Genomic DNA, 21,030 nt, shown 5'->3' with positions numbered 1-21,030 from the left:
CAAACATGATGTGATTACATATAAAAAAATTCTCAGAATGGACAGGAATGTATGGCAATTAAAGCCATTTAATATTTTAAAAGAAGAAAGAATAGTGCAGACTTGGTTTCAGTATGGTCAGTTACAAGCTAGATGGAAGGAAGATCAGAAAGTTGGTATTTCGACAACCGATGAAAATTTGGTTAAACAAATAAAGAGATCAAAGTCCAGCGCATATAAGGAGGATATATAATGCACTGATAGAAATAGACTCAGAAACGGAACTTGTTAAAGATTGCATGATAAAATGGGCCCAGAATTTTCAGGAGCCCATAACGATGGATATATGGGAAAAGATATGGGTCAGAAATGTGAAATTTACACAGGTACAAAATTTAAGAGAATTTTTATAAAATGTTTTATAGATGGCATTTAGATCCAAAAAAATTAGCATGTATGTATCCGAATTATCAGCCCAAATGTTGGAGGTGTGGTTGTGATGGTGCAACCTATTATCATATATGGTGGACTTGTAAAAAGGTTAAAGCTTTTTGGATTAAAATTTGGTGGAATATGCAGAAGGTATTTAAGAAAAAGATAAGTTTTTCCCCACAGTTATTTCTGTTGGGTATTATTACAGATTGTACTGTTATAGATACTAAATTGATGTTAAATTTAATTACGGCAGCAAGACTCTTGGTAGCACAATATTGGAAGAAGGAGGAACTGCCTACTATAGAAGAGTGGACTTTAAAAGTTTCTCACCTGGCAGAAATGGCAAAGATCTCAGCATATTTGAAAAAACACTCGCAACAGAGATATATTTTGGAATGGAGAAGATGGATCGATTATATTCAGAATAAATATGGGACTAGAAAGTTTCATTTAGTATATGAATAAGTATTAGTATTATATGATGTATTACTAATTAGTTATTATTATTTAGTTATTTGGTTATGTTAAGAGGAGTTAAAGTGTGATAGAATCTATAGTGTCTTTGTTGGTTAGCATATTTGGTTAGTGTTGGTTAGCATATTTTAGCTTAAGTTGGTTAAAGTTTATACCCTGTATTCAGCTCTGGGAAGTCAGGGAGGGGAAAGGGGAAGTGGGGGGAGGGGGAGTGAGTGAGTGTATGTTTTTAAAAATGTATTTTAAAACTTTTCAATAAAAAAAAAGAAAGACTGGGCCAATCTATTCATAAACAAAACTCCTTCAATCCCCTCAGCTGATAGGATTAAGAATTTACATTTCCCTACCCAAATTCTAAGGACAGGACATGACCTTTAGGACATAATAGGATTAACCCACCACCATTGGTACAAAGCTCACTACATTGCACAACCCCCTGGAGCATCTCAATCAGAACCCTATAAAGATCCATCCACTCAGCCATTTTGTCCGCTGTCCCAGAACTGCATGCTGTTGCTGGTTCTGCTCATCAGTAACAAGAACCTTTTTTCCTAAGCAGTCAGCCTCCATTTTTTTCCTCCGGGCTTGGAACTGGACCTGATTTCTCTTACCATTAACCATACTGTGTGGGTCTGGTGGGAAATCAAGTTCAATATTTGGAGATCTGTACCTGCCCTCTTTTATTTTCTCCTTTCATCTATTCCTGCTTTTCCCTTGTTTGCCCTAAAATTTCATTGATATTAAAGGTCTGCTTTCAGTAGAGCTTTGGAAGTTGGAAATCATTCCTTGTTATGTGATATATCTCAGATATTCAGCTTATAGTTATTATAAGCTTCTAAAAGTCATTTTTGTTATATTTATTTTTGCTGGAATGGAAAGGAATTGAGATCTTGGTTTAATTCCATCGGCCACTGAAATGTGAAATACTTGGGATACTTGCTTGCCAGCCTTTTGCCTTTAGCTTACACAAGGGTTATTTTTTGTTTTTTAGTGGAAAGCTTATGTTATAAAAGAGCCTTATAAGAGCTTGATGTCTCAGCATGTGAAAGAATGTGGAATTGTTTGCTTGTAGTGTCTGTTCGTTGTCATCTGTAATAGAATAGAGAGTGCCTGTTGGAGACTAAAAAGCTAACAATGGTTTTCAACAATGTTCTTATAGACTTTTTCCACATTTAAAAAGTAATAGTTAAACTTATATCTGAACCTCATGCTGCTGTCTCAAACCCATTTTTATCAGCTAACTAGGACTCTTCTTCCAAATAGATATTTAAAAGTGCAGCCAAGTAAAAAGAAAAAGAAGGAAAAAATAAAAATTAAAAAATAGAAAAAGATTACAAGCTGTACAAAATTAAAGAATTTTTAATTAACTATAGTTCTGTGTTTAAAGATGACCTTATATCAGTGTACTACTTTAAAACTTGTTATCAGTAATTAGGAAAGGCAACCAATATGATATGATATGAATAATCAGAATAAACAAAACAATTTTGGGTGAATCTGTTAGCGTCTGTAGTTATTATAACAAGTAAGCAAAATCTTTTTTAAAAGTCTTATGCTAAAGGAACTCAAACTTCAGATGTAGTTTAAGTCCATGTCCAGAATTATATTCTATAAATGGTTTCTATTTTCTGAATTAAGTTTAAACTCAGTATCAGATTTATTTGATTTGTTTTATATATGACACTAAGGCACACTCTGTATCTTGGGAACCTATATTGGAGCTATCCTTGCTGGGCTATGAAATGTACACTTTCCCAACAAGGGCTAAGCCAAATCTAGGGAAACATAAAGGTAATTTGGCATAGGACATTTAGACCTTGCATCTACCATAGAGCTATAATTACACAATATTCATGTATTTAACAATGTCACACTTATTTTATACAGTTGTGTTACTTTAAATAATGATAAATGTAAGAAGAGTATACGTGCTTCTTCGTGAAGAGGTGAACTTCATGGCATATAAGATAATGATGTTAATGTCAAGAAATTATAAAGCATCTTAACACAGTTCAAAATTATTTACATTTTATGGAAAATATTCCAATGTTTAAATTTAGGATCAATTTAAGTATGTTTATGTTGCTTAAATTCAATTTAAGTTGTATTAATGCCCATTAATTCTCTTACTAATTAACTTTATAAATCATATTTAATTTATGTTCTGCCTTTTCAAAGTGATAAAATATCTTGAGACTAGCAGTGAAGATCTAGTAGTGAAAACAAACTTCTGTTATTTAAGATGCCACCCGCAAAGTGACAGCAGTATTGAGAATTGATGATTGACAGTGCAAAGGTGAATGCAACATGGCTGTGGTGGAAGATGTTCACAGGAGTGCAGTATGCCTAAAATCAAAAGTGGGGGAAGGATGATCTGCCCAGCAGCACTGTACGGCGCTGAATGCTGGCCAACCATCAAAAACACTTGAGTGACCTTTCCATGCCATGGAAAGCATGTTCCATTGGTCATTAGGCATTTTCCTTCTTGATCAGCTCAGTGATGATATAGTCTGGCAGCAATGAGTGTTGCAACCAATAACAGAGAAAATGTGAGAAAACTGCCTACGTTGGGGTGGGCTACATTCTACAAGTAGCACCCTACATTGTTTCCTGCACCACCTACCGCTTTAACAATGGTAGCAAATGACCAGGTGGAAGATCAAAGCAATGATGGCAGGACACAGGTAACATGGATATGAAAATCATTCATTTGGACCTGGTTGCTGGTCTTGATTGCATGAAATGGCATTCATTGATTCATAAAGCAGGCCTTGTACTGGCGAGAAAACACTAGAATGAAAATTGTTGTAACCATAAACCTTAACAATGTAGCATAGCACACAATATATAAAATAAAATGAAATGACAGTAAAAGTAATAAAATAAATATTGGTTGCAAAGAGGTTGAAATAAAATAAAGCAAGAGCTATGATTAAGATTTAAGTTTAAATAATAATAAAGCAAAAGTAGCAGCCTGACTATTATCAGTGGGAAACGCCGCAAGAAGATAATCCGATTATTTGAAATCTGAGCCTTTGAATTCTCCTATCATGGACAATTTGGCCCCTTATTTCATCATAAAGGGGATAGTGGAGGATGTAGTGAATAATGTTCTTCCCTTAACTGACATTACAACGACAGAGGATATTTAACAAGGCCCTTACAAAATCTTCCTTCAAAATGTGAGACCTGCAAGCAAAGGAACACAAATGTCTCTCTCAGTGGGACCCTGGCAGTGTTAAGCACATACTGGGAGAATCTTCTATGTTTTTAATGATAAATCCTACTTTTAAATCCAGGTGACTGAACTGCAGTAGCCTCTTCATTGGTATCCCTTTCAAAAAGTCTATTTAAGATAAGATAAGATAACCTTTATTATCATTTTACTGTGGGCACAGCGGCACACATCAAAAATGAAATTTAGTTGCCTGCTCTCAAAGTGAAACACATACATGACACACACCTAAACATACTATATACAACACATGTATAGACCCACACCCCTACATATACATAACAAATAAATATTAAATACTGTCCATCTTGAATATATAACGGAAAATATTTCTAATATTTTTCTCTGTTCCAAGAGCTACGTTATCCCAATGTGGGTAGGGCATACATTTATAGAAAGGACACAAAAGTTTGGTCCATAATTAGTGGTATAACAGAAGAAGTGAAGTCTGCATTCTGGGATTCTTAATGGCTTTCTGTACTACTTCCACTTGGGCAATAACCTTATCCACCATCAGATCTCATCCCCATCCCCATACAGCATTTGGATTGTCATCTTGCTGTGGAATATATTAAGTGTAGGGGCTATCAGCTGCCCTCTTTTGGAAGAGTAGTTCAGAGTAGTGTCCATAGTGGTTAAATGTGTTTTCTATACAAGGAACTTATGAAAGGTGATGCCTAGGTATTCAAAAGAGAGACCTAGGCTCTATTTGTTGGGCATCTATATTTGGCAGTGCTACTACTAACTCATAATTTATCCTCAAAATTTCCCTTCCTGATTTAGCCAGTATCTTCTAAGATCCATTGCAGTAGAAGAAATAAGAACCATAATTGACATAATTAAAACTGAATTTTTCTATCTGCTAAGTGGAATAGGGAGTTAATTTCTTTTTATCTGAATATTTTTTTAGCATTTTCGTATTGTCTTTCATTAACCAGATATGGTAGATTGTTTTAAAAGAATAGTTTTAAATACTATTTTAATACTTTTTAAAATACTTTAAAATACTATTTTAAATATTCATTATTTTTGGACTGTTATGGTGATCAGTCTCTACCCTATTTATCACTAATTTGTCTTTATATTTTTTATAGAAAAAAACCTTGGGAAATGGGCATGGTGATACAAAGTGCCAGTGTCCAGTATCATTGTCATAAGATTTTTTCTGGGTCTCCACAGTCCCCAAGACAATAAATAAAAAAATAAAAACAGGATAAATAACCAAATGTTATTGTTTTATTTAAACAGTAAGTAGTTTATTATTTAGCTAACTTGGAAAATACAAAAGTAAGGAAATGTGTTATGTGTTGTCTTTGTTTTTGTTTTAAAACAAAAAAAATGTCTTTTTAAAAATGTGTATTTAGTGATTGTTGTTGTCAAGTTTCCGACATATGGGCTTTTCAGGTGACTCTGAGGCATTGTTTACCTTAAAAGTCTTTTATTAGCAAATACTTGCTTGAAGGAAGCTGGAATCTGAAATCTCCGCCCCTTGCACCATATATTAAAACACAATTCTCCACCTTTCTAATTTTGTCATTAATCATATTCTCCAATTAATTTAAAGAATCAGTTTCCCTTCCGTTAGAAAAATCTGCCAAGGTCTTATCTTCTTTAGTTAGAGATGGCCTTGAAGGTACAATCCTCCTCTTCCCACCTCCCAACTTTAAACTGAATCTCTTAAAGCAATACACAAGTTTAACATATGAAATAGCTACTTCTTCATCTCTTGTCAAGCAATAACATTCGATGTTAGCAGCGTTGACAGTTGTGGCTTCTGGAATTCTCTCAGGAGAGGCCACTCTTTGTTCCTCATTAATCATCTTCTAAAAGTTGAGGATTCTTTTTAACAGTGCCTTCTTTACTATTTTATTATTTTACATATTTTTATTACTGCTGTTGTGTTTTTCTGTTTTTATTGTGGCTCGTTGTGAGATATCAGAGGGTACTTGGGAATCATTTCTGCACCATTGATTTATAACATTACATGTGGTGATATTGTTTGCAAGAAATAAACTATTGAGAAGAATGAATTACAGTGCTACTACTGTAGTTATATATAGGTGTTCTTTATATTTAGATATGTGGGCAACCCTAAAAAAGAAAGCTGTTTTGTGTGTCATTCTCAATCCATACTTTAATCTTAGGCCATCATGATATCACTTTTAGTAAGAAGGGCAATATATAATTTCTGGCTCAATAAGACCAGTTTTTCGTGGTTTGAATGAGTTTCTAGGAGTGCTAACCTTTCTCTGCCCTTTTTCTAGGTCTAAGACAAGAAAGGTTTAAATGGTTTGATACTGTGTTTTTATTTACTTTGCTATGGAAGATAGTAAGAAGAACTACATATTTCAGAAAGTACATATTACACTGAAAAGGGGTGAAGGTTCAATTTCAAGGCCTCCCCCCATTTTAATAAGGGAGGAAATTTCAGGGATTTAATACAAAATGAGTATGTCAGTCTTACAGTCTTTCCTCTCTGCAAAATTCATGTTGCATTGCACTACCGAATTTTGATTGTGTAGTATCATTGGTTCTTGAGGCTTCAGCAATAGGGCTGAGGGCTACTCCTGGAATAAGTAATGCTGAAGAGGTTGTTTCCCCATTTTTCTCTTGGGTTATTTCTTGAGTGCCACAATGTTGGAAGTAAATTAATAATTTCTTCTCTGATATGTGCTCTTGGCTGTTTCCATTCTGGCCCTAATGGGAAGCTATTATGGAAGAATTCTGTCCATAATAAGAATTAAGTCATCCATAGTGTCTTACTTATAGCGAAGTCAGTGTTTATTGCCCCTAATTGTGTAAAGGCAGAACAGCTTTTTCTTGTAGTCAGAGCACCCATGTTCTAGATTTCTCTTATTTTGGGAATAGACAGATTAGTCCTAGTAGTTGCTTTTCTTAGACAATGAGAGAACTAACTCTCACAATTATTTTCAGTCTTCCTGAAGTCAAATCGCAGAAAGCATTATTAATGCTGATAGGCCCAATTTCTCATCCCCTTCAGGTTTCTATGTAATAAATTGTGAATACTGCTCACTATTTACTATTGTTAGGATCATATTCAGTATGCTGAATGTCAACTCACTTGAGATATTGGCGGTTCTACCGGTATAATTTGTTATTGTTAATATAATTTGTTAATTTGAGGGAAAGATTGGTCTAGCAATGTTGCAGATTTATTATAATGCTTTGGGCACTGGGGAAACTACATCCTACTTCACAGTAATCTCATATATGTGGTTAAATAGGTGGTTATGACATTACCATAAGTGCATTCCTTTCAGTTTGTACTATCCCTCCTGCTTAATTATGGATGTTAAACATCATCAGAACTTATAAATTACAATTCTCCAGATGACAAATATGCTCTGGCAGTGTCATCTGAATGATTCAATGGTAATTGAACTGCCTTAAGTCAAGACGCAGGAAGATGCTGTGATCCTGCTATTTACTGTAGTCTTCCAGAAAGATTGTGACACTGAAGTGCTAAGGACACTAATTTGTGACACTAATTTGTTAACTTTATAGTAATTCTGGCAAAATAAAGTGCTAAGCTATGCTTTTCACTCTTGTTGAATGCTAAATGAGTTATTAATAGTGAGGAATCTCAAGTAAGCAATTTTGATTTTGAATGTCTGTTTTATTGAAGATCTGAATTTCCCCAGCTGTTCCCCAGCTGTTCCCCAGCTAACACGTCATTACTGCTGCATTTCAGGGTGGCAGCCTCTCGTGTAATCCTTCCTATTATTGCTAAGGTAGCAGTGATGCAGGTGCAGTGTTTTCATAGCTATAACATGCAGAGATAGATGATATATGCCGTTTGGTGCTAGTATTTGTGCTGCTATGTACAATATTGCACAATTCAATCGTGAGTCTTATTATTTTAAAGCATTATTTTTTGATTAATTTTTGGTGTTCATGTGGAAGAAATGAGAAACTGGGGCATTAAACTATGACATCTACGAGTAATAGAGCATCTTTCAGAGTTGCATACAGAAGGATTGCTATCCTTGCAGCAGTATGATAGTAATGTGATTAAATTTTTTTTTAATTCCAAGCAAATATGAACCTCTTAAATCAGCTGTGGCTAGATATTATTCGATCTGCTACACTTTGGATCTACTATGCATGTAACTACATAAATGCATGTATAGTCAAATAAGAAATGCAGTACCAAATTTAGGGGCAGATAGTGAAGATCTCGTGGTACAGAGCCTTGGTGGAAAAGAGCCTTGGTGGAGCAGTGGGCTAATGCCTCCTTAAGTAACACCAGCTGCCTGCAATGAGTGCAGGTTCGCATCCCACCAGGCTCAAGGTTGACTCAGCCTTCCATCCTTCCGAGGTAGGTAAAATGAGGACCCAGATTGTTGGGGGCAATTAAGCTGACTTTGTAATAATGCCGCTTGGGGGGTGTATGAAAGCCCTAATAAGCAGGCATATACATAGAATGAAGGCTACTGCTAAGCTTGTAAGCCGCCCTGAGTCTTTGGAGAAGGGCGGGATATAAATGGAATTTAAAAAAAAAATACATGTGCTTAGGTATAGTGAGGAAATTAGTTCAAGAAATCTTAAAGCATAAATACTAAACATTATTAATATTCCACAAATATTTATAGAAAGAAAAAATAGGCTAGTACATCTTTTAACTTGATCTGTGAAGTGACAGTGTAGTCAGATGATTATTAATACTAGTGACAAAACTAAAACAAAACAGGGATGGGAAATGTGGTTTCTTGAAGAAGATGCGGAAAAACTGCTAGAATAATGATAGGGCGTTGGTTGAAGACCTAACTCTACGGCAGATGGCTAGTCAGTTTCTGTTGCAATACTTATGGAGAAGGCGAATCTACCCACTCCCCCAGCTAGTGGTTTCTATTGTTGAACTGCTCTTATCATAATGGTGATCAAACTGAACTCTTTATTATCTTCCAGTGTAAACTGACTGTCATGTGTTCTAGAACAACGCTGAGCAAATTTATCTTGTTCTCTACATGGATCCTTCACATATTTCAGAGACCTCCCACATTACATTTTTGCCAGCCTAAACAAACTCAACACTTCCTACTGTTCCTCCTGGGTTTTTCCTTTTTTTATTTTTATTTTTCAAAACACACAAAACGAAATATTGACGAAACACTTAAGTACACTTACAAAAATTGAAACCAATATCTTGTTTTCATTCCATGAATATATTTGTCAGTATCCTTCCTAAGCTGCAGTGCCAAGAACTTGGCAATGTATTGTAGATGTAATCTGAACAATGCAAAATAGGGAGGAGGAAAGTGGGGTTGGTTCTGTTGATCTCAACCCGTTCCTTCTGGGGAATGCAGTCTAGGATGGTTTTGAGTTTTTCTGTGTACGCATCATATTCTTGGCTCATGCTCAGCTTGTGTTTCATCAAGCTGTACCAATAATTTTCTCATATGCTGCTACCCAATGTGGTATCCCCTATTCGGTGTACATAACTTTTTCCTACCCAAATTAGGATGTTTGTTCTACTGAAATTAATTTGCTAGTTGATGCCTATTGTTGCTGCTTGAATCACCTGAATAGTGATACTGTTCTACAAGATGTTTGCTATCCTTCCTTACCTTTGTGCTGTCAAGACATTTGATAAATCCAGTTTTAACCCCTTATCTAATTTAAAAGTATATTGAATAGCACAGGCTTGAGGAAAACTCTGCAATACACAGCTCAACCCTCTTTCAACTTTGATGCAAGAGCTATTCACATTAACTTGCTGGATATGATTATTTAACTATTTTATAGTTGAAGCCATCTGTTTTTCATTTTCTATTTGTTTTCCTTTTAATTCTTCCCGGTCCTTGTGCATCTATAATGATTTTGCAAATTGCCCTCTCTTATGGTATACATTTATAGTTCCACTATCTTAATCTTGAGAACTCCTCAATCCTCTAGCTTAAAGCACCTTCATGGATATCATTCAACTGATTTTTAAGTTTCCCTGCAGCGCCTTCAATAAAGTACCACAAAAAACAGCAAAACTAAAACGACAAACATCATCAATTCTAGCATGGCAGTGATGTTAAAGCCTATAGTCTCAGAGTGGAAGTGTGTAGCAGCGTATACGGTTTTAATAAATGAATATAAACTAAGAAATGCTCTTGCATCTGCAAACTAACAAGGCAGGGGAATTTTCCTAATAGATTCAGTTAGAATCAGTATTTTAATTGGATTGTGTAATACCTCAGCAAACTGCAGTTATTGCGATATGTCAACCATACATCTGAAGAAATTTGAAGAACCTGGCACTTGAGATTCAACATGAACAGGAGTTTTCCAACTTTCTCTAAAATGTACTTGTCATGTAATTCTACTCATTATGCAATCCATAACTGTTGATATGCAGTTACTTGCCATATGTTTCAAATTCTAATGTACATTTTGTTGAACTAACAGTAAATGCTAACTAGGTTTCTACAGCTTGAGTATAAGCACAAGGTTTTCATTAAATTCTGATTTTGACCAGAAACAAAGTTTCTGAGCTACCAGTTCTCATTCTGTATGCAGCAGAATGCTAGCTTGACTTGTACTAAAATATATAAATATTTTACGTATTTCTAGAGTCCATTGGAGTTAGGCGACTAATAAAATTGCTTTGTAAAAATTAATGGTGAACAGAAAACATAATTTATGTTGTGTGTCCTGAACATATCTAATGCTAAAGCCTCAGAAAATGTCATTTTTGTATCTTGTACACAATGCCTATGACCTGTATATTGCAATTTCTTAAAATGAATTTCACTGTAAAGTTGCAAAAAACATTTCAGCACACTGAGATTATTTTTCTGTACAGGTGGTCCTCAACTTACAGCCATCCGTTTAGTGACTGTTTGAACTTAACAAGGGCACTGAAAAAAGTGACTTATGACCGTTTTTCACTTTTATGACCATTGCAGCATCCCCATGTCACATGTTCAAAATTCAGATGTTTGGCAACCGGCATGTATTTATGACTTGTATTGTCCCAAGATCACCTTTTCTGACCTTCTGACAAACAAAGCCAGGCTCCCTTAACAAGTATATTACTAACTTAAGAACTGCAATGATTCACTTAATAACTGTGGCAAGAAAGGTCATAAAATGGAACAAAACTAACTTAGCAACTGTCTTGCTTAACAACAGAAATTGTGCTCATAAGTTGTGGGCTACCTGAACTTGCTTCCAAGGAAGATGACCTTAATTTTAAGACTCACCCAAAGAAATATATAGAAGGAAAATGAATATAAACAGAAATCTGTGCCACGTCCAGCTTATGATTTTAACTCTGTCAACTGTTCAATTGCCAGTTGAAATAAATGTATAAATGTTCAAAATAAATGTTGTATAGCAACCATCAATTGATATAAAATTGCTGAGAATTTAAGCAGCAAACTCTCCATATATTTATGAATGTGGAGTTTATAAATGTTACTTAGTACCTTAATGTGAGATAGAGTCTACCTACATAGATATAGGTAGGCTGTACCTAAATATGTTTTATAAATATAATTTATAAGAAGGCCCTGAGAAATACGGAAATCAAGAAAATTGATAGGACCAAATTCCAAAATAATTCTGTCAGAAATGCTTGTGAGCAACAGAAAAAAAGTACTTTATTAGAAACCAACTAATACATTAGGAAATGCATGCACTACTAAATAAATACAAAAAAATAGCAGTAAAAGCTATTAAGAACTAACAAAATAACTTCAGATGCCTAGTATGTAGCTTTGTCTTGGAGTCTCAAAATTAATAACATACTGCTGCAGTCTCTAATAAAAGATTACAGTGCTCTGAAAATGAGGACTAATGTGGAAGAAACTGCACAGTGATTCAGAACGCAGATGTTCTGAAGAAAGTAGGAGGATCCTACAGGATTCCGGTGTACTTCTTGGACTGCTGTATCAAGAACGGACCACTCACTGCTGATTAAAATTTCTGAATGCAGAAATTATTTTGACCATTTATACATTTATTTCAACTGACAATTGAACAGTTGACAGAGTTATAATCATAATACTGTCAGTACTGTGAGGCCAAAAAGGAACCATAGTCTTTTTATTAATAAAATGCCAGGAAGTAACTTTCTAATGCTGTTGACATAAAAGAATTGAGTGTAACCTTGGAAAATGGAATAGGTGATTATTCTAGAATTAGAACTATAGGCACTTATAAAAGTACAAAAATTGGGAGAAAACTATGCAACCAAATTTTTCAGTGCCTAGTTTTTCATATTCAAAACCAAAAGGCATTCTATGAAGCCAAAATGGCTTTAAAGCCAAAATGTTACGCAATTCTCTGGAGAAATCAGATTAGTCAATAATTCTTGAAGAGGAGTTGGCTGTCACAAGGATTCCTGTGTGGGAACCCAGCGTCAAATCTATCCTCAGCCATGGAAACTTTGTTAGGTGACTTTGGGTCTGTCCATTTCAACTCAGTACAGGTATTCTTCAACTTATTTTGTGTTTAGTGACTGTTCAGAGTTACTAATGACGTTGATAAAAGTGACTTATGACCAGTTTTCACACTTACGACCGTTATAGCATCCCCATGATCATGTGATCAAAATTCGGTTGCTTGGCAACTGGCATGTATTTATGACGGTTGTTGTGTCCCTGGGTCACGTGATCCCCTTCTGTGACCTTCTGACAAGCAAACTCACTTAACAAATGTTTCACTTAGCAACAGAATTTTTGGGCTCACTTGTGATCGTAAGTCAAGGACTATCTGTATATATCATGGGGTTGGGTGATTTTTTTTTTAAAAAAAAGTAAATTGCTTTGAGCTCCTGGAGGAAATGTAGAATTAAATGCTTGGGATTCTTTTAAAAATAATAATAATAATAATAATAATAATAATAATAATAATAATAATAATAATAATAATAATAATAATATAATGATAATAATAATGATAATAATAATAACAATAATGATGATGATGATGATGCAGGAAACCCTATACTATTACAGACAAATGGCTGTCCAGTCTCTTCTTAAAAACTTCCAGTGTTGGAGCATTCACCACTTCTGGAGGCAGGTTGTTCCACTGGTTAATTGTTCTAACTGTCAGGAAGTTTCTCCTTAGTTCTAGGTTGCTTCTCTCCTTGACTAGTTTACATCCATTGCTTCTTGTCCTGCCTTTAGGTGCTTTGGAGAATAGCTTGACTCCCTCTTCTTTGTGGCAGCCCCTGAGATATTGGAACACGGCTATCATGTCACCCCTCGTCCTTCTCTTCATTAAACTAGACATCCAATTCCAGCAGCCGTTCCTTATATGTTTTAGCCTCCAGTCCCCTAATCATCTTTGTTGCCCTTCTCTGTACTCTTTTTAGAGTCTCAACATCTTTTTTACATCATTGTGACCAAAACTGGATGCAGTTTTGTTGTTAAGTAATATGTTGTTAAGTAATATGGACAATACAGTTCATTGGGTCTGCCGTGGAGCCATCCAGCAGTTTAAGATTTTTTAAAAGCTCTGTTTCAAGTCACAAGTAATAATAACTCCTGGTTTTCTCTTCATTTTTCTGTCTTCCTTGCTCCTGTTTAACTTGTTCTTCCCCCAAATGCTCTCATCTAGTTTTACTGCTGCTTCTACATTTTAACTCTGCCAGTAGGCTGATATTTAGCAACAAAGCTAAAGATATATTTGAATTAGATACCAGCTTTTAGAATAGTTCAGGAGAAGCATTCATATTACCCCTTCTGTTTCTTTATTGAGGAAGCTGTCTGTTACACAAATGGCTCTTAGCAACCTCTTCCTCCTTCAGACTGGTTGCTAATTACAGCTATGTTTCCATAGCCAAGAGTAATTTAACCCTATAGTATCAGTTTTCTCTATTTTATATACTTGTATAGCTATAACACAGTGTTTGCTTCTTTCTTAAACTGTTATTCATATGAAACACATGGCTAGTTACAATTACTATAATTTTTATTTGTACAGCATTCAATATATGGTGTTCAGGAAAGCAGTATCAAAACGAGACTGTGTTTTGCAGCACTTCTTGTGTGCCCTCTTCTTCCCCCAGCGAACCAACAATAACACCTGGATTCCTGAGGATGAAGTCCTTTGTTTGGCTTTCTGAACTGTAATTGTGCCAATGTTGCATTGTTAATGTGCTTTTATTTTTCTTACTTTGAAGTAATAAATATGCCTGGGACGTTTTCATCTCATATATTTGGAGATTCAGGGATTGTGTGTTTCATATTGATTCTTAACACTGATCTTGGTTGATCAGTAGTATGTTTTCTACTTTATAACAGTGTTTGAATTGTGATATTTCTGAGTCAGGTGCTTACAGAGCTGTAAAGAAAACATTGCAGCCTTTGTAGAAAAATTAGTGATTTGAATTTGCTTTTGTTTTTCTTTCTGAAGTAATATCAACATATATCTTTAGGCATACAACAGCATGGTTGGTTTGTATCTTTGGAACATTAAGAGTGTCGTCCTTATGCAATATACAAGATTATTGTTATGGCTTTGAACCTACTGAGCAGGTGTTGGCACAGCCTTCAGGGAATACAAATAAGAGAACTTTGGACTACTATTGTACATTACACAGAGTTGTCTAATGCCGTATTCTGATTATGTATTGTGGCAGTTTTTGAAGACCAGTTGCATACTGTAACGATGGATGGTTGGCCTATTTAATTTATGTTTAGTTTACAGGGTTTTTTTGTTTTTTTTTTAATCCCATTTATATCCCGCCCTTCTCCGAAGACTCAGGGCAGCTTACAATCTAAAGCACAAATCAATGTGCTTAGCAGTTGCTGTACCCAAATAATTTTTTAAGCCATCTTGGAAGAGAATGTGAAATGTGAGGAGCCTTTTTTTATTTATTCCAACTTGGGTTAAAAAATGTTTGAGGGTTCTGATCTTGTACTTCTGTTAATTAGACTGTCTTAATTCTAATACCAAAAAAGGGGGGGGGAAACCATGGCGAGAACAGTATTTGCATCAAGTTGGAAATTGCTGTTTAGAGTAATACTAATAATAGTGTTAAATGATACTTTATGAATAAATGTTAATTCTGGGAAATCTATTAGTCTCAGCAATCTTTTCCCAGTTTAGGACAATTCTGAATTATTTTTAGAGCTGTATTATGTACCAAGAATATTTAAATAATTCTGCAAAATAAAACAGAAGGAAGTATGAAAGGAAGTAGTAATGTTCTATGCTAGAGCAAGAATTGCTTTTGTAAGTGTGCTTTGGCATTAGGTCACACAGTAATGTTAAACAATTACAATCTAGTGGGGCTGCATTACTAGCTGTCTGGGGCGTCATGTGACTGTGGGCTGCGCACACATGCTCTAGAGCAGGGGTCTTCAAACTTGGCCCTTTTATGACTTGTGGACTTCAACTCCCAGAATTCCTCAGCCAGGGATGCTGGCTGAGGAATTCTGGGAGTTGAAGTCCACAAGTCATAAAAGGGCCAAGTTTGAAGACCCCTGCTCTAGAGCAGTGTTTTTCAACCACTGTTCCGCGGCACACTAGTGTGCCGCGAGATGTTGCCTGGTGTGCCGTGGGAAAAATTGAAAAGTAATTATAAAATACTTTCTTTGTGTTTATTTGATTCTTATTCAAGAGAATTACTTTATATATAGTCAATATAGGCACAGAGTTAAATTTTTTAACATTTTCTAATGGTGGAGTGCCTCGTGATTTTTTTCATGAAACAAGTGTGCCTTTGCCCAAAAAAGGTTGAAAAACACTGCTCTAGAGGATCAACTCCATAAGGGTTACATTATCTGTTCTCTTGTATACCTTATTGGGAAATTATAACTATTAAATTTAACATGCAATAAGATTGTGAGGAATATGGTATCCAGAAACAAGTTTCTAGCCCTCTTGGAAGAAAGTGAAAGGGCTACCGTATTTGTTGAATAATGTCAGCAACAGGAGCAGAGACTAAAATGTATCTGCAATTGTCTTTACAGCGTGTCTTCAATGACCTCAGTGGCTCAGTGTCCCTTTCCTGGATTGGAGATAGCACTGGAGTAAGTAAGACTTGGTTGATCAGATATTTTAAGTATTCAGAAAAAGCAAAAGTATAATATATGAAATAATTCCATGCCATGACTTGGTTTTGTACTTTCAAATAAAGATGCTTTTGCCTTAACCATCCCAAATAAAAAAGAATTATAGTATTTTTGCCTGGTAGGTGATAAGAAACTATTCTCTACAGCTGCAAGCTATTCTGGTTCTTTTTTAAAATATTGCGGTCTTACTCAGGAACAAAGAACTCTTGTGGGTGTTTTGTTGTGTAAATGAAGTGACTCACAGGTTTGGTAAGTAACATCTATCTACTCATTCAGGGTTGCAGTGATAATTGCTTCAGTGATTAAGCCTTGTTGATGTGGAGAGAAAACCACACATTTCTTAATATCCTACACAGAGCTGTTGCTTGTTCATCCCATGCTGAAAGAGAGTGGTTCAGTTTCAGAGCATTTTTATATATATGTAATTTTGAGCCAATTTTTAGACACAATTAAGATTATCCATTGTACAGTGTAGGGCAAGTGACAGTAGCAGGATGGAATGGAACAACTCACCACAGCCAACTCACCACGGCCCATTCACCATGACCAACTCACAGCGGGACAACTCGCTGCAGGACAATTTAACAATTCAATTTAATTATTTAAAATAAATTAAAATTATTTTAATTTTTGTCATTCACATTTCGTTCTGCCCCTCCTTTTGCATCCTTTCTTTAATCATTCTACTCCACCATTTCTTTGATATTAGTGTAACTCTTGCTGTGCAGCGAGTTGTCCCACGGTGAGTTGGCTGCTGCAAGTTGGCCATGGGGGAATTGTCATAGACCCATGGCACAAGGGGTCATATAAATTGTCAGCTGACTTCATGGATAGTTGGATTTAATTGAGCATATTGGGAGAAGAATTAGGGGGAAATCATATATGTTTTTCCAGTTTTTCCTTTTAAACCAGGAAGAGACGTTTGGGAGGTGCCCAGCAGCAGATGATATAGTTTTGCCAACTTCCTTTTCTCTCTTTCAAAAATAATGGAATCTTAAATCAAGTTATTTCTGCCTGCTTCTCATATGCCTTTATTTAAATTACTAATAGTGTCAGTAACTTGGCCAACTTTCATCTCAAGATAAGGTGAGTAGAGTCAAACCTGATTAATATTTAGATAAGAGACTCCCCCCCCCCCGGGCAATAATTGTGGAAGAATACAGTGGCAAATCATCTTTGTGCCAGTGAAATGTATGGCCATGGCCATACTGAGTTCAGCCCATTGGAATTGGATGACAAATAAATAAATACTAATCTGATGGAATCTTTCTCTTCAGTTTCAATAATCCAGTCTAATGCTCATTCAGGAATTTCACTGATGCTCAGCATAAGAGAACAGACCCATTTCTGGTATTACTGAAAAGCAGACACTTCCAATTCATGATGTGTTAAGATTGGAAATATGTTTTTGGGAGGAGGGGACAAAATACCAAATTCTAAACATTCTAATTATTAATGTCTTAGTCTAATGAGTATATCATCCATGTATTTACACAGTTTCAATAATCAAAGGGCAAGTGGACATTCCAGAATGAAGGTGCACAGTTTAAAATATTTTATACTTGGCCAAATGAATGATCATATATTAGCTCTGATTCATAGCTCCATCAAAGCTATATAGATATTTTTTAAAGTATGACTCTACTGACAGTTTAAGTTCCTCTTTTGATTAAAGGTTATGAAGGTTTAAATAAATTATTCTTCCTCCAGCAAAGAAAAGGAGAAATAGGGTGATGGTTTAGGATAGGAATTTAAGGATTAGATAACTAATAACAAGGGTAGAATATTTTTTCATAAAATTATTTAATATAATAGAAAATTGTAATGTATAACACCTAATTTTTGAAATGAACATGCAATAATTTCTAGAGACTTATTCATCCAGCTGTATTAATTTTTATTTGGTTGATCTACCTTTTGAATAGACGCATTGTATGAGTATGCTGAAATGTGGCTGAAAGCAGTTGAGCCTGACAGAAACCAATTGTTAGCCAGAACCCTTTTGTTATCTTTGCTATTATATAGCATCTATTAAAGTAATTGAACGCTATTAAAATAGACAAGGTTGTTTTCTTGGACTATCTGAACTAAATAACTTTTCCACTTTCTGTTTCCAGGTTATTCTTGTGTTGACTACTTTCCAGCTTCCTCTAGTCATCGTGAGCTTTGGGCAGTCTAAATTATACCGAAGGTAAAGACTTTATAGTTGTCTATAGTTCTATGTAATCAGATATTTATTAAGTTTTCTTTCTTTTTTTTAAGTCAGCATTGCTTCAGTGCTCAATTGCTACAAAAGCCTGTTTCCATCCATTAAATGTTGGGTGACCTGTTCCTTTAAAATGCTGCTTTCCTGTAAATATGTATAGTTTTCCATGCTTAACTTTAAACAATGGCAACATAAACCTGTTTTTTTTAAATAAGAACATGTTGACCCAGGACTTTTTTATCTTAATAGATGAGCAAATATAATCCATCTCTTTCCTCTGCCTGTTGGAAATAACTTCAGAAGCAGCCCCCTTTTTGATTCCTAGTAGCAGGGCTTTTTTTGTCATAGAACGCTCAGAACGGAGTTCCGGCACCTTTTTTGGATAGAACCTTATAGGGTAGGCAAGGGTTGTATGACATGTGTGAGTTCCGGCACCTTTTTCTTTTACAAAAAAAGCACTGCCTAGTAGAGTTAATAAAACACTGAGATAAGATGAAGGCCTCACCTACCAATTAACATCTCGTATAATTCAGGCTAGAATTACAGTCATTTATTTTTTTCTCAGCTGGAAACAAGAAATATTGGTTAGACTTTTTCCTCCAGTATTTGCTTTGGTGTAGCTGACTGCTCCTGCTTTTCCATTTTTCAGTAGTTCCGTAGAACAAGTTGCACCAGAGAGGGGAAGCCTGAAGAAGTAGTCCTTTTTAGAAAGGAATTGCTCCTGCCAAGGGTTGGCATACTGTACAGTGGTAGTTTGCTCCCAACTTCAAGATTCCCACAGGCAGAAGAGGGATTTACTGACATGCGGTCAGTAAATTAAGATTTGCTGTGGAAGAACTGGGAAAGCCCCTCGGCTAAGGCTGAGTGGTCTTTCTCAGTCTCATCAATTTTAAGAGGTGTGGACTTCTGTTCCCAAAATTCCCCAGCCAGTGCTGGGAGTTGAGGTTCACACCTCTTAAATTGCTGAGACTGAGAAAGACTGCTCCAGAACAATCCTAATACAGACTGTTTCAGTGCAATAGTTACTGTGTAGATCAGGGGTAGGCAACCTCGGCTCTTTTATGACTCATGGACTTCAACTCCCAGGAATTCTGGCAATTGAAGTCCATGAGTCATAAAAGAGCCGAGGTTGCCTACCCCTGGTGTGGATCCTTCTAGCTATGAGAGAGCACCAGTTTTGAAAACCCTTCTCTGACTGAATCATCAGTGCTACTAATATCAAGCCAAATCAATTTTGTTCCGTAGAGGTTTAGTAGAAGGCGCCATTTATGATTATGGTTCCTACTTTCAGAATGGGTACAGATTTATGGGTTTTAATGGCATTTTTTACAGTGTAATTGACTGCTTGTTTTAATTTTTAATTGTGTTAACTATTTTGACGATTACCTGAAAATGAGAGGAATTTTAAAATATGGGAGCTATTTTATATGATAAAGTGTAGTACCGTATTTTCCGGCATATAAAATGACTTTTTAACCCATGAAAATCTTCTCAAAAGTCGGGGGGTCATCTTATACGCCCAGTCGTCTTATACACTGGAAAATACGGTAGCTGTATCTGTGTAAAGGATAATTATCACTACAATTTGTTTTTTTTATATTTGTGCACATATATAAACATTCTATTATTGTGCACATATTTCCTCGTGGAACTAAATCTTGCCATAGAAAACCTCTTAAGTGATTTTTACATTGTTAACTTTTACATTTTTCCAGTTCTTTTTGATATTTATTTTATTGCTTCAATAAGACAAATGATTATTTCAAGCTGTTTGGGTAATTTTTGTCCTTTGTCTTTTTCCCCCCTTTTATCTTAGTGAAGATTATGGGAAAACTTTCACAGATATTACAGACCTCATTAACAACACTTTCATCAGAACAGAATTTGGAATGGCTATTGGGCCAGAGAATTCAGGGAAGGTAGGAACAATTAGTTATTACTGTGCAGAGTAGGCTGTTTGTTAGCCCTATACTTTGTGATAAAATTGGAAGTCTTGAGATGAAGGGTCTAAAACGGCTGCATTTTAATAATTTAGCTTAGTATTGGAGAATAGATTTAAGATTGAACTTCAGCTGTTAACATGGCTGGAACTATTTAAGTTTATTACTTACCTAAGTGGATTTAAGTTTATTCTTAGTTTTCCAGTGGTTGCTACTTGCCAAGGCATTCTAGAGGAGTGATGCAAAAAACTGACAAGGTTCATCTCTGGCATATGACCATCTACTGCAGGGGTGTCAAACTGCTGGCCCGTGGGCCGGACGCGTCATCTGGAAGCCATGCCCACCCCATTGCCGGCAATGGCAAAACTGTCCCGATATGTTGCATGACATCACGTGACGTCACGAGTTTGACATTCTGATCTACTGAATAGCAATAGCACTTAGATTTATATACCGCTTCACAGTGCTTTTCAGCCCTCTCTAAGTGGTTTACAGAGTCAGCATATTGCCCCCAACAGTGTGGGTCCTTATGGAATCAAACTCCTAGCAGTGAGCAGAGTTAGCCTGCAATACTGCATTTTAATCACTGCTTCACCATGGTTTCATGAACCTAATGAATAGGTCCGAAAATATTGACTTTTTCTTGGATTTTAAAAGGTCAAAGGAAGGTTTGAGCAAACTGTGTTTCTTAAGCTTTTTTGGATTCCTACTTATCACTTT

At 35.6% G+C, this 21,030-nt stretch overlaps 1 protein-coding gene across 1 annotated transcript in view; it reads left to right on the top strand.

Annotated features, from left to right (window-relative positions):
- The window catches only part of SORT1 (sortilin 1), a 50,055-nt gene that overhangs the window by 4,575 nt on the left and 24,450 nt on the right, over positions 1-21,030 (top strand). The window contains exons 2-4 of the mRNA XM_083357801.1: positions 16,063-16,122; positions 18,282-18,355; positions 20,187-20,289. Of these exons, the coding sequence (XP_083213927.1) occupies positions 16,063-16,122; positions 18,282-18,355; positions 20,187-20,289 (237 nt within the window). The remainder of the gene's footprint in view (positions 1-16,062; positions 16,123-18,281; positions 18,356-20,186; positions 20,290-21,030) is intronic.

The sequence above is a fragment of the Vipera ursinii genome (genome assembly GCF_947247035.1).
Source record: "Vipera ursinii genome assembly, chromosome: 3".
NCBI classification, from domain to species: Eukaryota; Metazoa; Chordata; class Lepidosauria; order Squamata; family Viperidae; genus Vipera; species Vipera ursinii.
This window is presented reverse-complemented; position numbering and strand designations above follow the sequence as displayed.